The 17,899-nt window shown below is 39.0% G+C and overlaps 1 protein-coding gene across 1 annotated transcript in view; it reads left to right on the forward strand.

The window, feature by feature from the left end:
* Window positions 1-17,899, forward strand: part of WDFY2 (WD repeat and FYVE domain containing 2) — a 354,163-nt gene that overhangs the window by 146,430 nt on the left and 189,834 nt on the right. The window contains exon 3 of the mRNA XM_007945228.2: window positions 4,525-4,598. Coding sequence (XP_007943419.1) covers window positions 4,525-4,598 — 74 coding nt within the window. The remainder of the gene's footprint in view (window positions 1-4,524; window positions 4,599-17,899) is intronic.

Here is a 17,899-nt window from a genome sequence, read left to right on the forward strand (position 1 = left end):
AATTATTGACTTGCTATTGCAGTCTCTTGAGTCCCCTTTGTCTGGGGCTCATATCTCTTCATCTTTTCTCCCTTCATATTATGTGTTCATTAATATAATCACCTTTACTGGGGCTTCTTTTTATTTGCATTTTCTCTGAATTCTTGCCTTAAATTATAAACAAAAAAGCAAAAAAAAATCAACACTTTAAAAATACTTAAATTTTATGAGCATGTTTAATTTTAAAGGTGAGATATTGGCAGGCCATCAGTGGCCTAAAGTCCTGAGACTAATGTAAGAAAATACCATTACCCACAGATAACTGAGTCAACTCCGACTCATGGTGACTTTATGTAGAACAGAATGAAATATTGCCCACTGTGTGTCATCCTCACAAGTACCAGCACGTTCAAGTCCATCTTTCCAACCGTTGTGCCAGCCCATTGGATGAACGGTCTGCCTTGCCCTCATTTACCTTCTGCTTCACAACGTGTCCTCATCTAGCAAATGATCTCTCTGCTGATGTATCCAAAACCAAGAGAAATGTACAGTCTTCTGTTATGCTCTATCAAGTTTTCACTGGCTAATTTTAGCAAGTAGACCACCATGTCTTTCCATCTAGTCTGTCTTAGTCTAGATGCCCCACTGAAACCTGTCCACCATGGGTGATCCTGCTGGTATTTGAAATACTGGTGGTATAGCTTCCAGTATCATAGCAACATACAAGCCACCACAGTCCAATAAAATGACAACAGGTGGTGGCCATTAGCCATAGACTGCCCAAATTTGTTTTTTGTCTTATTTATGCCTTTCGGTATTTTTCTAAAAAAAATTTTTTAATCTGTCATCAGTCTGAAACTGAAAATGGAAATGACAAGTTTTATTCAGATACTGTGGAAAAGGAGTTCTTATACAGTTTTATCAGGAAACTGTGGTCCTATTTTTCTAGGTTTTAATAAAAATGCTGGGGAAAAAATAGGAAGCTTGGGTATAGCCCAACAGGACCAGTGGCAAAGCCTTAAATTTCAGTTACTGGACTGGTATTGGAGCACCTGCCGGCAAAGTTTGTAAATGCGAGGGGCCTTGCCACTGGGGAGTCACCCCACAAAGCTTAACTGATGCCATCCTTTTTCATGGGAGAACAGTTTAATATGGGAGGAATAACTGTGTCATCTGGCTTTGTGTTTCATTTCATTTAGAAGTCGGGGATGAATTTTTGATAGGGTAGTCGGTAGAAGGGAGTTGAATTGTGATTTTATAGCTTTGGTCAGCCATTTCACTCATTCTTTGCAGAAAGCAAATTTAAGATGGGAGAACAGAACAAGCTCTCAGCCAGTTTATCTCTAACTTGTATCTCCAGCCATCAGAGAGGCCAATTGTTTCTTTATTGTTTTATGAATTATTAGTTTTACAGCATTTAAACTAGAGTTCTTACTTGTGAAGTTACCACATTTTGCAACCTAGCTACAAATGTTGTGCTTAAATCATGTTTTGTTTGTTCTCCCTTCGATTCCCTTTACCATTTGGCCATAATTACCTTTATTTTATTGTGCCTTTTTATCCTTCCCCATAAAGCTTTGAGCCTTTGGTATGTGTCTTGCACCTCTAGGATCCCTTTTTATATAGACCATAGAACTGGTTTTTCACAAGTTGCCTTTAGTTGTTAATTTCTGGTGAGTTGAGGTTGGAAGGATGTGTGTTAATCTGTTTATCTGCTTCCCCATCACCAAAAGGGAAAAAACATTGACTGTAATAGCAAACACAGGCATTTATCTTCTTTTGGGTCTACTCCCTGCCTCCCTGGGCCTGCCAAGGGCCTGTGGGTAAACAGCCTAGGGCCTGTACTTGTGAGTGTGTGTGTCCCTGTTGGGAAATGGTTTGATGAGCATCATAAGGCTTACTTAGCAATTTTCTCTCCCTGTACACACATACACACACACACACACACACACACCAGATTTGCCTGCTGTTTTCCATAGCTTCTCTGAAGGTGTCATTTTCCTTTGGGAGCACGTGTGGGCTGTTGCTCTATAGCTCTGGTCCTCCCCATGCAGAATCATCTTGGGTTCAGTCATATGTATTCTAGAATGGCAGTATTTCTATTAAAATTTCTTTTGTTTATGTTTGTTTAAAGGAAATAATGTTTTTGATTTTGAATTCTGGTGATGTTTCCTTCTATAAATATGAGTGATTTAAACCAAGAGGTAAAATTGGGCATGAGTCTTAGAGGTACTGCCTATAGTAGGTATCATGGTCTGTAAATCCCTTTGATTTACATACCTTACATATTGTACTGCATGTCTAGCACATAATAAGCATTCTAAATTTTTATTGAATGAATAACAAAAAGTACAATAGATATGCAAAAAGAGGAAAAAAGAAATAGCAACTAAGATTTAAGGGTAGCATATGGAATGTCAGCATGATGCAAACAGTTAACACAGTTGGCTGCTAACTAGAGGTTCAAGTATATCCCAAAGCACCTCAGAAGAAAGGTCTGGTGCTCTGCTTACAAAATAATTAAATATATAAATAATGAGCCATTGAAAACTCTGGAGGGTAGTTCTGCTCAGACACATGTGGACTCTTAATGACTCAGACTCACCACCACAGCGTCTGGTGTTCACTGTTGTAAAAAGTCTGTTAAATCGCATTTAGATCAGTGGGTTTTCAAACTGTTACATAACTAGATAAGAATTTTGGAGGAAATCACATAGAAAATGGTTTTAGGTGGCCAGGCAGACATCTTAGTGATACAGTTATTCTTCAGTACTCTGTGGTCCTTTAGAGTACAGTCAAGAGTTTGCTTTATATGTTCATGCTTACATCTTGATAATTCATTGGATATTTAAAATTAATTTTAACACGAAGAGTAAAACAATAAAATTAAAGGTAATGTTACAGAAATAATGTCAACCATAACTCCTAATATTGTCACCCAAACACTTGGTGGAACAGGCTGCATTTTTTTTTTCCATGTGTACTTTTATGTGTGTGATTACATAGTTGTAATTACAGTGTATCTATAATTTTTCTTTTGCTATTTTCACCTAACAGGATAATTGTCCATGAAATAATTAGATTTAATTCTGCACACATTTTATGGTATTATGAGACCTGGAATCTTAACAACTGTATAGAAATTATGCCAACAGGGTTTATAAGCCAAGGACAAATAAGAATGAGTTTCTTAGAACAGTGCATTAAATATTATTTTGAGTAGTTTGTTTTTTTCAGCAGGATACTTTTGAAAATCTAGTTTTATTTTATATTCTATGCTAGTGGAAGTTTTGTAGGATTTTTTTTTTTTTTTTGTCCATTTCCTTTTCTGAATGTATAATGATTACAACATAGAAAAAATTTAGTACTTTGTGCCACTTAGAAGATTTTTGTTGTTCTTTGAGGCTCTTTTATAGAGAATGAAATATGTTCCTAAGTGATATGTTTATGAAGTGGCTTTGTCAGTAGAACTTGAAGTTCTTTTATAGTTTAAAGATAATCTAAGTTATTTGCTTGAAAATGGGAGTGTGTGTGAATTGTGACTTTGAACCTTCTCCAACTTATTTTCCCTGTGGGCCTTTGGGTAAGACATCTAATCATAACAGTGAAAAATAGGAATAAAAATACTTCAAACTGGTTATGTTGGTGAGTAGTTTATGATTTACAGGGCTGTTGTAAGGATAAGGGGAGGCATTTAAATACTGTTTTGGATTCTTTGGAACAGCTATTTCAGTATGGGTAAAAATGATCAAAAGACCCCATTATTAGGAGCAAGTGTAGATAAAGAAGGTACGGATCCATAGCTGACTGTTCAGTAAGCACTTGTTGACTCCTTGGGGCTGCCAAGCATACTTAATGTACTTAGGCTCAGATACTCTCTGGTAGTTAGCTGTGGGGAACAGGGAGTCCCAACCCAGGACTGTGTGTACTGACTCACCTGATCTGTTTCCTACAGTGCCTAGCCCTACATGTAATCTAGTTGGTTGTCTTTTAGACTGAGAGAAATCCTTAGTCATTTTCAGTCAGCAGACTCCAGCATAACCCCCTGAATGCTTTGAGTCCTGTTTGTCCACATGCTTCAAACCAATTCTGAATTTAAAAATAGATTGTTTACTAGTGTGTATATGTGTGGAGGGTAAGAAGATCTTCCTTTTTTTTTTTTTTCCAGTTCAGAAAGGATAGTTTATTTGTATTAAAAATCGGAACTGAATAGAAGAGAAAATTGATGAAAGAAGAATTACATAACACAAAGTATTGTTTATCTAGTCCAGCAAATTTAGACTTAATGCTGACAGAACCGCCAAGACCAAATCCCTTGGAATGTGCCCAGTTGGAAAATATCTTGTTTGTTATGTTCATTAAAAGGACAACTAAAAAATTAGGAGTTGGCTGTAAAATCACTGTTTTATTTTCTGGCGTGTGAGAGTCTAATGAACTTTGTAAGAAAATATGGGAAGTAGCCATACACTTTTAGCTAGATAGGCACTCCTGAATGGATGAGAATCATCACTTTGTTAATTTCATCAACATGTTCATTTCTTTCAGCTCCATGTTCATGCATGTCTTTTAACCCGGAAACCAGAAGACTGTCCATAGGTCTAGACAATGGTACAATCTCAGTAAGTACCCGTAAATAAGATTTCCAGTTGAAATACTTCCCTTCCCGTGACGTATGTATGTGCATTGTGATGAGAATTATTTATTAGTTGTTTCAAATGAACAGATTACGTTCTTGCTAAGTAAAGTGGAAATCGCGGTGCAGCAAATTACACTGAGGTGAGGGATTCTGGGTAGGGACAGCTGACACCAGCCTTTGCATAAATGCTGACAAACTCAGCTTGACTTGCTCACCATGTACACAGTGGCTAGGATAGGGGCATGATTAGGCAGTTGAGTCAACGGCATTAATCTGTGCGTTTGTGAGAGCAAGCTGTGATACTAGTGGCTTTGATTAAATGGTTAATCATGGTGTCATAAGCTTCCCTACACAAACGACTGAACCCAAGGCAAATGTCTTCTCTTAGATCTGCATGTCTAATCTTGTCTTTCATACTCTACGTTCTCCTCCTTTTTCCACTCCTCTTTGCCTTCTCAACTCCTTCTAGCTGTACATTGAATTCTGTAAAAAAGTGATTAGAAATTGTAATTTTGGGTTTTAATTGCAACTGTTAACTAGTAACAAGACCAATCTGGTAAATTCTCTATTTGGTAAATTATTTAGTACTGACTTTAGTCCTGGTCAGTGAGCTCTGGTGGTGCAGTGCCTAAGGCATTTGACTGCTAACCAGAAGTTTGGTGGTTCAAACTCACCAGCTGCTCCACAGAAGGAAGATGAGGCAATCTACTTCCATAAAGATTTACTGCCTCAGAAACCCAATGGGGGTCTCTGTGAGTGAGAATCAACTTGATGGCAGTGAGTTTTTGAGTTAAGTCCTGGTCCAGAGGGGCCCTGCTTTGAGATTTGTGACTTAGAGAGTTCTGCTATGGCCACAGAGGTTCTGGTGGTTAGATATGCGACTGCTAACTGAAAGGTCAGTGGTTTGAATCTACCTGCTGTTCCTCGTAAGAAAGATGTGTCAATCCACTTCCATAAAAATTGCAGTCTTGGAACCGTATAGGAAGTTCTACTTTTTTCTGTAGGGTTGCTTGAAGTTGGAGTCAACTTTTTTTTTGTTTTTTGTTTTGTTTTGTTTTGTTTTTTCGTTACTATAACCACACTTCTCCATAGGGTGAAGGATCTGAGGAGCCAAGGAGATGTGCCTAGCCTAGTCTTTCACTGTGCCCTGAGTACTGGCACTCTGGACCTCCCTGCCCCCAAATAGCTCAGAGCCTGCTTCCAAGGTCTTTAACCTAGGTCTGTCTGTAGGAACATAGAACAAACCACAAGTGCCTTAGACCTGAAGGGTGGTTAAGAGGCAGTGGGTTGAGGTGGATGGAATGGAGCTGGGGAATGGGAAGAGAAGGTATGGTCCTGGTCCTCATATCATCACACTATTGTGTGCAACTTTAAGGAGTCTAAAAATTCCAAATTTGAACTTGGCCTTCTAATCTTGCCAAGATTAAAGGAGAGACCGTATTTTACTTGTTAACTTGATTTATAACTTTCAACTATTTAGGCCTATTTCATATGGGCCTCCATTTGTACTCTTGCCCTGGCCCCTACAAATGTCAGAGATGAGCCTGAAATTTTCATTTTATTCTTTAGTCAAAATGTCTGTGAAGTTAGATTTAAGGAAATTATAATCATGTAATTGATAAATGTTTATGAAATTCCTATAACATATAAAGCATTTGGTAGATCCATAAACTCTTCCTTAGGAGGATAGAAGAGAAGTTTATGATACAGATCTTAGTCTGCTTTAAGGAGAGCCATTTAAAAAAGGAGGGAGGCAGGATACATTTACTTTTAAAAGAAAAAGGGAGAGAAAAAAGTGTATGTAGAAGGTTAAAAAAAGAAAAAGGGCAGGAATTGGATATTGAGTGAACTGAAGTCCTCATTACAAAGAAAACTGAAAAGATGAGCTAAGATCCATAAATTGCTGAACAGTTCATGGCAGAATATGTGTACCACCTACTGTCCTTGAAAAGACTTACGGAGTTATAACATATGGGTGGGGTTTTGCACATTTGACATCAGTGTAGGTAGTAAATGGGTTGCTGATGAATTTGGCTTTGAAGGCAAGACAGGTGAGCAAATTAAGTTATGGAGTATTCTAGCCATTTATTGTACCTAAGAGGAGAAACTACCCTAGACCAAAAAAAAAAAAACACAAAAAACCAAACTCACTGCTATCAAGTCAGATCCAACTCATAGCAACCCCTCCTTGGGTTTCTGAGGCGGTATCACTACGGGAGTAGATTGCCCAGTCTTTCCAAGTAGTGGCTGGTGGATTTGAACTGCCAGCCTTCTGGCTAGCAGTCAGATGCCTTAGGCACTATACCACCAGAGCTCCTACCCTAAACATTATCCTTTAATAAATGAGACTGCTAGGAGAACTACAATATAAATCAGGGACCCAGGCTCAGGTCCTTCTGTAGGTGTCAGTACAGTGTTGAGATGCAAACCTACATCACCATTAAATTCTGAAAAAGAGGACCTTGACTAACATGACGTAATTTCCTTAAAAGTGGCTTCTTTATGTTGCTAAAGAAAATGGATTGAGTGCCCTAACTTTTCTTACCTGAAGAATTATAAAGAGCTTGAAGTTAGAGAAAGATACGTTGAAAGAACAGCGTTCAGCCATTGTCTAAAGTTAGATTCTCTTTGGTCACTACAATAGCAGTTTCTTCACAGAAAGTACTTGAATAGAATCTCAGCTCTGGAGTCATTCCCTCTCTAGAAATGGGAAATCTTATTTAGAGACTATACTTTTTCTGTTCTCTGAATATAGTAAATAAATTTTAGAAAGAAACAACTGGTTAGCTTATTTCAAAACAAAAAAAGAATGAAATCAGGTGAATTTTTATTTCATTTTATTTTAAAAAGAATATATCATGAAAGGTTCAAGAGGCAGTTAACCTTTTGTAACTCAGGAGTTAATTAGAGACTAAATAGAGAAAACAAGGATAGGCGGTTCTTTAAAATATGTAACCACTAAAGAAAGAGAAACGTTATAAGCTGGAACATGGTCCAGTAGGAGGCAAGCAACAGGAAGGTCCAAATCATTTGGAGAATTTATCTTTGAGAAGGAATTAGGGACAGTTGGTTCCATTTGAAATAAGAAGGAAAGATGGAAACATAGCTAAATTTTGCCATATAGGAGAGGAATAACCCCCCCCCCCATGAAGTAGCAAGTGAGATCACCCACTAAGAGTAGCTAAAGGTGGGGTGAAGGTATATTCTCGTATGTCTACCTTTTGCTTTTTCTAATCTCACAGCTCAGAACACTGTTTTGCCATCTTTGGCCTGTCAGAGTCTTAATTATCTTTCACAGCCTGTCTCAAACATTATCTTTTTTTTTGGGGGGTGATGGCAGTATATAGTTCCTGAGCTCTACCTATTGAAATTAATGACACTCAGTACTCAGTACATTGTTATTGTTAGTTGCTGTCGAGTGTGTCAGTGGAACTGTACTCCACAGAGTTTCCAAGGCTTTGAACTTTGAGAAGCAGATCGTCAGGTCTGTCTTCCAAGTTGCCTCTGGGTGGGTTCACCCGTTTGTGCCAGCCAGGGACTTCTACTCAGTAATTCTTTGGTATTGCTTATTTAATATTTCTGTTATAAAAAGTTCTTCAAGTGTTTCTCCTCCACTAAGGTGTTGGCTTCTGAGGACTAGGATAGTCTTTTATTCATCACCTTTTCCCAGCAGTTCCTAATGTAGTTCCTTGTACAAATTAGGAACTCAGTGAATAATTTGTTAATGGAATTGTTGACTAAACTATAAACATTATTTCTTATTATTTAATATAGCTGATTGTAATAAGTATCTGCTTAAACTCAGATTATTTATACAATTGTCATTCAAAATGTATGTCACAACAAAATTACCTTCTGTAGGGTTAAAGTTATGCCAGTAGTTTAATTCATCTTGAGTGTCAGAAATGCCTTCCATTTTCATGTTGAGGGTCATCAGTCAGATTGTGCTAACTGCTATTCAGTGAGGTAGGAGTGTATATTTTTCTGTCTTCATGCCTCAGGTAGTCTAGCCAACCAACAGATGTTTAAATGTCAACTATGTGTAAAAGATCATGCTCAGTTCAAATGTGTGACTCCTGTTCTCAAAGACTTTATAATCCAGTTGAGGAAACCATGAAAAATGAAGTTATGAGATAAATAACACAAAGTGAAAATAAAAAAGAAGACAACAGCAGAAATGGCAGTGTATGCAACAATGAATGATGTTGACAAGGCAGTGCGGTCGGAAGACAGTGGAAGAGAATGGCCTGGGACAGCTCCATGGAGACTAAGCTTGAGCTACACTTAGACGACTGGTTAGGATTTGATTTTTTGTTGTTGTTATGTGCCGTCCAGTCGGACCCGACTCATAGCAACCCCTTGTTGGGTTGTCGAGGCAGTATCACTATGGAAGTAGATTGCTCAACCTTCCTTCTGAGGAGTGGCCAGTGGGTTTGAACCGCCAGCCTTCTGGTTAGCAGTCAAGTGCCTTAGGCACTACGCTACCAAGGCTCCCTTAGGATTTGATTAGGTAAAGATAAGAAAGTAAGGTTATTTCAGGTGAAATGAATAGCGTGAAGAAAAAAACTTGGAGGTGAAAAAGGCCAATATAGTCGAGGTTTGGTTGTGAAAGTCCTGACACAGAGCAAGTAGTTAGCATTATGCAAAGAAGCTGGACCCTTAGCACAGATGATCTCCCAACTGGAAGAATTTGTACTGTATTTAAAGAGAGAGGAAATGTCAACAAAGAAAGAATTTTGTTAAACTAATTTTTACCAACTCTACTGAATACCGACTGTAGGATAGTCATAGAGGTGTATGTATATATGATCATCTGTGAATGTTTACTTCTTCATAAAAGCAGATCATGAGCCAAACTTTTTTTTATTTCCATATTGCCAAGATAAATACATAATCATTGAAGAATCTTTAAACAGTGCCTCAAGGTGATAACATCTGTGTTCTCTCAATATTAATCTTAGGTATGTGTTATGGGAAGTATGGTTGGAATGAGAAGAAAGGATTGATTTTTACAGTGGTTAGCATTCAGGATAGTAATTATTATATAGAACTAAATGATACTGTCCATGGGTCTATCTGTTGTTTTGGTAGTTCTTATGAGCATCATATACATATTATAGTATGTGTTCCTATTAGCTCACATAGATTATCCATGGGAATGGGGAAAAAAAAAAAGAGAGAATAGAAAAATTTATTGAGCACGTACTATATAGTATGCAGTCTGCTTTATATACTGTTATGAATAGAATTATGTCCCCCTAAAAACTATGTCACTTGACTAAGTCATGATTGTCAATATTATGTAATCATCTTACATTTTATGATCTGATATAATTATCCTGTGTATTTTAAATCCTCACCTCTCTGCTGTTAATTAGGCAGGAATAGTGGCAGTTATGTGAATGAGGTATGATATAATATAAAGGATGAGGTTGTATCTTGAGTCATTCTCTTTTGAGATATATAAGAGAGATTAAACAAGCAAACAGGATCAGAAGGACTGCTACCACCAAGAAAGAAGAACGAGGAGTGGGACATACCTTTTGGATCCAGAATCTCTGTGCTGAGAAACTTCTAGCCTGAAGGGAAAATTGATGACAAGGGCCTTCTCCAGAGCCAGGCGCAAGAGAAAGCCTTCTGCCTAGAGCCGGCACACTGAATTCAGACTTCTAGCCCCTAAACTGTGAAAGATTAAATTTCTGTTGTTAAAGTCATCCACTTGTGGTATTTCTGTTACAGTAGCGCTAGAGAACTAAGACACATCCATTGCCTCGTTACAGCTTCACAATAATCCTGTGGTGTGGGTAGGATTACCCACATGCTCAGATAAGGCACCTCAGGCCTGGAGAGTGTAGATACTTTCTCTAACTTAGCAAGGAAACACCTCGCTGAGAGTAGGACTTCACCTGTGTGCCTTGAAGCTGAGTCTCTCTCCTCACCTCCATACTGCCATCCAGGAGCCACTTTTGGCATCAGTAAAGAATTCTTCTTAAAGGCTTTTCTGTTCCCTGTTGGTGACCGTTCTCCTTCCTTAGAGTTAACTGCTAAGAACAGAGGCCATAACTGCTTTAGTCCTAGCAGAGTTTTGTAGAACATTCATTGAAAGTTGGAAAGAGGTTTTTCAACTCTTCTTATCAAATAGGGTGGTAAGTTGGTCATTAGTCTGCAGGACAGCTATACTTTTAATAGCTGAAACAGTCTGAGCAGATCCTGTGTTTAAATGACTGGTCTGGACATAGGGAAGAGTTTGACATCTTTACCCTGCTTTCTGAAATTCATATGCAGAGATACAATAAGCTAGCCAAATAAACCTAAATAGAAATGTAATGTGTTCTTGACAGTTGATGGAACCCTAAAATATGTCAATAAGTCTTCCATTGTCTCTTTTTCACCTAAGACTAGAATCTGATAAATATTTGGGATTGTTAAAGGTTATATCTTATATCATTTATCATTATTCAGAGATTCATATTTAGCAAATTAAAGTAACAGCCTTCTGAGAGCATCATTTTATTGTCAGCTATTTCACTTATGGTATTTTTTAGATGAATGTTTCTAGGTGGTGCAAACAGTTTGTGTTCAACTATTAAGCTAAAAGTTGATGGACAGCGTGTTCTGAAACTGTGATGGTGTTTGTATTGGCAGAACCTTATAGGTGGGGAGTCTGTGTCTTCTGCCTCTCGGCCACCCTCCCCTGAATTAAGTGATAGATTGTTACATGTTAAGGCAGCAGTAACAGCAGGAACTTTCCTAACCCCTGGGCATATATTCTTCATATTATACCTCAATAGCTCAATTGTAAGGACTGGCCCTTGTTTGTTCACTAAGGAACTGGTACCTTTATGGGAAGAGTTGGTGTTATTTCAAGGAACTCTGGTCTCACTGTGGTTAAAACATTTAGCTGTTAACCAAAAGGTCAGCAGTTTGAAACCACCAGCCACTCCATGAGAGAAAGATGAGGTAATCTGCTTCCATAAAGGTTTACAGCCTTAGAAATACTATGGACAGTTTTGCTCTGTTCTATAGGGCTGCTAAGATTAGAAATCGACTCAATGGCAGTGGGTTTGGTTTTGGGTTTTTCAGTGTTATATCATGCTAAGTAATGCTAAGAAGGAAAAATGGATACTTCGAACATTTAACAAGGTGTTTTGGATAAGTTGTTTATGTACTGCGGGTTATAATGAGCCTATAGGGACCAAAACCAAATGGGTAAGGTCACATCCTATAGTGATGACAGGTGGCCCAGAGATACAGCACTTCAGCTGTACCCATCCAGTGTACAGTCATTCCTTGCTGCTGGGGAGAGAGTCTTTTGAAAATCTTCACCTTGATCAGCTAAGAAACAGCAGTATTAGCAGCAGACTACCACTTGTCCATCATCTTGATACATTCCAAGCTTTTCTACTTTCAGTTAAAAATTGATGTTGCTTCTGGAATTGTCCTGCTTTCCAGGATTTCTGATGTGGCACCACATGTGGATAATATCCCAGTCATGAGATCAAAAGAGGGTGAATCTGAAGAAAATTTCAGGGAGTCCTGTGTTATACTACATCAGAGAGATATGTACCATCTAGAATCTAAAGGATCTCTTTCTTTTAAACTATTACATAAACCTCACTATTATTTACACTTCTTTTATGATTTTCTTGAAAAACCTGAGTGGTGCAGACAGTTAACATCCTCTGCTGGTAACTGCAAGGTTGGCAGTTGGTGGCTCAGTTCTACTCAGAGGTGTCTCAGAAGAAGGGCCTGGCAGTCTACTTCCAAAAACTCAGCCATTGAACACCCAGTGGAGCACGGGTCTACCGTGATACGAGGTCACCACGAGTCGGAAACAACTCAATGAAGCTAGTTATGATTCTCTCATTCCATTGTGATTTCTACCACTAAAGACTACCATTTCTCAGTCATCTCATCATTCTGTGGACATGGGACATTCCAGTGTGAGGAGTTCACTTGAAAATGAGTGTTGTTGTTAGGTGTTGTTGGGTTGGCTTTGACTCATAGTGACCCATGTACAACAGAACGAAACCCTGTCTGGTCCTGTGCCAGCTTCAGAATCCTTGTTATATTTGATCCCATCATTGCAGCCACTGTGTCAGTACATCTCATTGAGGATCTTCCCCTTTTTTGCTGACCCTCCACTTTACCAAGTGTGATAACCCTCTGCAGGGACTGGTCCCTTCTGACAACGTGACCAAAGTAGGTGAGACAAAGTGTGGCCATTCTGGCTTCCGGGGAGCATTCCGGCTACAGTTCTTCCAGGGCAGATTTGTTGGTTCTTCTGGCAGTCCATGGTACTTTCAGTATTCTTCACCAACACCACAGTTCAGAAGCATCAACTCTTCTTTGTTCATTGTCCAGCTTTCACATGCATATGAGGTGATTGAAAATACCATGGCTTAGGTTAGGTGTACCTTAGTCTTCAAAGAGACCTCTTTGCCCTTCAGCACTTTAAACAGGTCTTTTGCAAATGAATATATATATATATATAAGTCTATAGACTTTAGATGTTGAAGTTATGCTTAGCAGAAAAAGAGTCTTGGGGTGCTAAGATGCCAGTTGTTTACTATTTATTCATTGAATATAATTCACTCAAGTTGGTTTTGTCACAGAAAACTTTTGCTGTTGTGTGAGTCCTTGTGCTTTCAACATTTGTGAGGATCAAAAGTCCTCAGAAATTTTTTTCCTCTTGGTAACCCAACAACCAAATCCCTGGCTGTCAAACTCTCGAGGAAGAGCCTGCCCCTCCTAGTTATGTAACATGCTATTGTACATATAGCCATGCCAGCTTTTGCTCCGTATCTCCATGTGATCTAAAAACTTCATCGAGCAGAAACATCTTTGACCCTAGATTATTTTGTGGCAATTTTTGTTATTTTGCACTTTAGAATTTTTAAAGGCCTTCCTCATCCAACGTTTAGATTGATTATTTAGTATGAATACATATCAGAGCATCCAGATTGCCCTGTATTTTAAATTAGGTGCCAAGGAGATCCAGAAGAGTGAATAGTAAGTAGATTGAAATAATTTATGCACTGACCATAGGAATTATTGGCCACAAAGCATGACTTTATAGGAAGCTTGTTACTGTTTCAGGAGATAATCATCTTCCTACGCTATCCTCACAATTATTGCTATGTTTGAGCCCATTGTAGCAGCTACTGTGTTATGTTTTAGGGTCTTCCTAGTTTTCACAGGCCCTTTACTTTACCAAGCATGATGTTCATTTCAGGGATTGATTTTTCCTGATAACATGTCCAAAGTACATGAGACAAAGTCTCACCACTCCCTGTTTTAAGGAGCATTGCGGCTGTACTTCTTCTAAGACAGAGTTTTTCACTCTTCTGGCAGTCCATGGTATATTCAGTAATTTTTGCTGGCACTACAAATGCGTCAGTTCTTCATTGGTCTTCTTTATTCACTGTCTAGCTTTCACATGCCTATGGATCAGGCATACCTGGGTCCTCAAAGTGACATACTTGCTTTTGAACACTTTAAAGAGATCTTTTGCAGCACACTTGCTCACTGCAGTATGTCATTTGATTTCTTGACTGTTGCATCCATGGCCATTGATTGTGGATCCAAGTAAAATGACATTCTTGGCAACTTCAACCATTTTTCCATTTATCATGATGTTGCTTATTGGTCCAATTGTGAGGATTTTTGTTTTCTTTATGTTGAGGTATAATCCCAACTGAAGACTGTAGTCTTTTATTTTCATCAGTAACTGCTTAAAATCTTCTTCACTTTCAGCGAGCAAGGTTGTGTCATCTGCACATTGCAGGTTTTTAATGAGTCTTCCTCCAGCCCTGATGGTGTGTTCTTTTTTGTGTAGTCCAGCTTCTTGAATTATTTCCTCAGCATACAAATTGAATAACTATGGTAAAAAGATACAACCCTGATGCACACCTTTCCTGATTTTAAACCATGCAGTATTTCCTTGTTATGTTCCAATGATTGCCTCTGTTCTATGTACAGGTTCTGCATGTGCACAATTAAGTATTCTGAAATTCCCATTCTTTGCAGTGTTTCCTTGGTTTATGATGATCCACTCAGTTGAATGTGTTTGTGTAGTCAAGGAAACATAGGTAAACATTTTTCTGGTATTTTCTGTTTTCAGCCAAGATTCATCTGACACCAGCAATGATATCTCTCATTCAATGATATCCCTTGTTCCACGTCCTCTTTTGAATCTGGCTTGAATTTCTGGCAGTTCCTTGTTGATGTACTACTGCAATTAGTTTTGAATTGTCTTCAGCAATATTTATGGAGCCTTTGCTAAGTTAGACATTGTTCTAAGAGCTTCATATGTATTGTGTCAGATAATCCTCACGACAACCCTATGAAATAGATAAAATTATTATCTTCATTTTTTTGGATAAGGAAAACGAGGCATGGAAAATAAAGCAGTGTGCCCAGGGTCACATAACTTGTGGTGGTAGAACTGGGATTTGACTCCAGAATTCTGATTCAGGGGCCTGTGTTTGTAACCTCTATGCACTGTCAACTTAATAGATTATTTTCACTCAGTCACTCAGTCACTCTGTAAATATTGCAGGGCACTTACATGGGGTCTCTATGATTTGAAGCTGACTTGACAGCACCTAACATCAACAGCAGCAGCAGTAGGAGCAGCATCTTCCAATAGCAGTAGCCAAAAAGCTTTGGTTAAAATCCATGTCATGTGGATTCAGTAGATTATTTCCAAAAGGAGGAAATTTCTTAGTAGTGACATATTCTTTCTTAGAATGACTTTAGTGTTTTCTGCTTCATTACAATAATTCACCAGTGATTTGTAAAACATAGCCTGTCAAATATAATTATTTTTGCATAAGAGTTTCTTAACTAAGTTGTTAGGATTTTACTTCATCACCCTCAAGAAAGTTGAGCTCTGAGCAGTGTGCAGGTTACTGAAGATGGTCTGAGTAAGCAGTTTTTGAAGAGTAGCTCATTTCTTGTTGTAAGATATCCTTAATCTAATGTACTGAAAGTGTGAGTGGAAGAGACTTTATCAGCCCTCAAGGCCTGTGTTCTTAACCTCTATGCACTGTCAACTTAATAGATTATTTTCACTCAGTCACTCATTCACTCTATAAATATTACAGGGCACTTACATGGGGCTTCTATTAATGTAGGAATCTGGATTTTTAGGGCCAATTTCCAGGGAATTATCTGTGGTCCTATTATAGGCATTGGTTTTATTGGTACCACAAGCCTTTCCTTAACCGAGTCCATCCAGAAATATGAGACTATTGTGTGTGCATGCATACTTTGCTCATTTTCACCTTCCTGAAACCAAACTCACTGCCATTGAGTTGATTCTGACTCATAGCAACCCCCTTTGGGTTTCTGAGGCAGTAAATCTTTAAGGAAGTAGACTGCCCAGTCTTCCTTCTACAGAGTGGCTGGTGGGTTTGAACTGCCAGCCTTCTGGTTAGCAGTCAAATGCCTTAGGCACTATGCCATCAGAGCCACTTATTTTACCTTGGGTTAGTGTTTTATATAAACTATAACACTGTATTACTGTTGTCATGTAATTGTGATTTAGGTCATAAATTTCAGATCCCAGATAGGCTGGTGTGGCATTTCCATGTTAATCACCTTTTAAAGCATTCCTCTTGAAGTATCTTGACAATAGCAGAGTCATGGAATGTATCCCCAAAAGAGTCATCTGGCATTTATAAAGCTGAAGAACTCACTAGAGCAATTATTCTTTTACAGCTGCTACAGTTACTGAGTTCCAGTCACCTGTTTTTGCTAATCTGTGATCTGATGTAACCTTGAATAAAGGCTGTCCTCTTACTGAGTGTCATGGATCAAATTGTATCCCCCCAAAATATGTGTCAAGTTGGTGAGGCCTTGATTCCCAGTATTGTGCAATTATCCTCCTTTTTGTGATGTGTTGTAAATCCCAACATCTGCTTGTGGCTAAAGAGCCAAGACTAGGTTATGTTAAAAAGATAGCAGTTTGTTTTTTATGTTAATGAAGCGGGATTAGGGTGGGATGCATCATGCTTATTTAAGTCACCACCTTGACTCAGGTCACAGCTTTTATGGTGTAAGGGGAGTTTCCCTGGGGTGTGGGCTGTGTCCCCTTTTATCTTACCAAAAATCAAAAAACCAAACTCACTACTGTGAAGTCAGCCTGTGAAGTTGGTTTGGATTCATAGATGAAAGGAAAGAGAAATGAGCAGAGGAGGAGAGGGACCTGACTGCCACCAAGAAATAAAAGACAGGAGTGGAACATATCCTTTGGACCTAGGATTTCTGTGTTCAGAACCACCTGTTGTTGTTGTTATGTGCCTTTGAGCCAAACCCGACGCATAGCGACCCCTCCTTGCGTTTCCGAGGCAGTATCACTACGGAAGTAGGATTGCCCAACCTTCCTTCCGAGGAGTGGCTGGTGGGTTTGAACCGCCAGCCTTCTGGTTAGGAGGCAAGTGTCTTAGCAACTGTGCTACCAGAGCTCCCCAGAACCACCTAGACCCAGGGAAAGATTGATGCCAAGATACCTGAAGATCTCCAAGGGACATTGGACCCACAGTTATTGAAAGGAGACAATGCCATTCCCCTGGAGATGATGGAGAGAGAAAGCCTTCCCCTAGAGCTCCTCCCCTGAATTCAGACTCCTGACCTCCTAAACTGCAAGAGAATAAATTTCTATTTGTTAAAGCCGTCTACTTGTGGTATTAATAGCAGCACTAGATACCTAAGATACTGACTAAAAGCTTATGTTAATAGGAAGGAGAGTGGCATTAGATAGGCACTGGTCACTGGGGTCCAGTGTTAGGGTCTTGTTCCTTTGTTTTGCTGCAGTTAGATGCTGCATTGACTCAGGATGGTGGTAACCCAGAGTCATTTTTGCTTCCAAAGTGCCCCCCGCCCCAGCCTATTCATTCACTGCTCCTTCACAGCACCTTGAATCCACATTCTACAAGCTGCTAGCCTTCAGTCTCACCTTACATTCCACAAGCTGCTAGCCTTCAGTCTCACCTTAGGACAGAAGAGAGAATTCTGTCACTTACCAGTGAGGGTTACTTTTTTTTTTTTCTCATTGTGATTTGGGTGAAAATTTACAAAGCAAATTCAATTTCCATACAGCAGTTCACATATACTTTGTCTCATGTCATTGACCACAGTTTACCACAATGCAACAGCTCCCCTCACACTTCTCCCCATAGTTACCCCTTCTCAGTGTCCATCCCTCTATACTCTCCTGCCCCCTGAGCTGTCTCCCTGTGCATAAGCAGTCCTTCTTTCTCCCATGATTGTTCTCTCCAA

Source organism: Orycteropus afer, unplaced genomic scaffold, assembly GCF_000298275.1.
Source record: "Orycteropus afer afer isolate SDZICR_OR568_19922 unplaced genomic scaffold, OryAfe1.0 scaffold00134, whole genome shotgun sequence".
NCBI lineage: Eukaryota > Metazoa > Chordata > Mammalia > Tubulidentata > Orycteropodidae > Orycteropus > Orycteropus afer.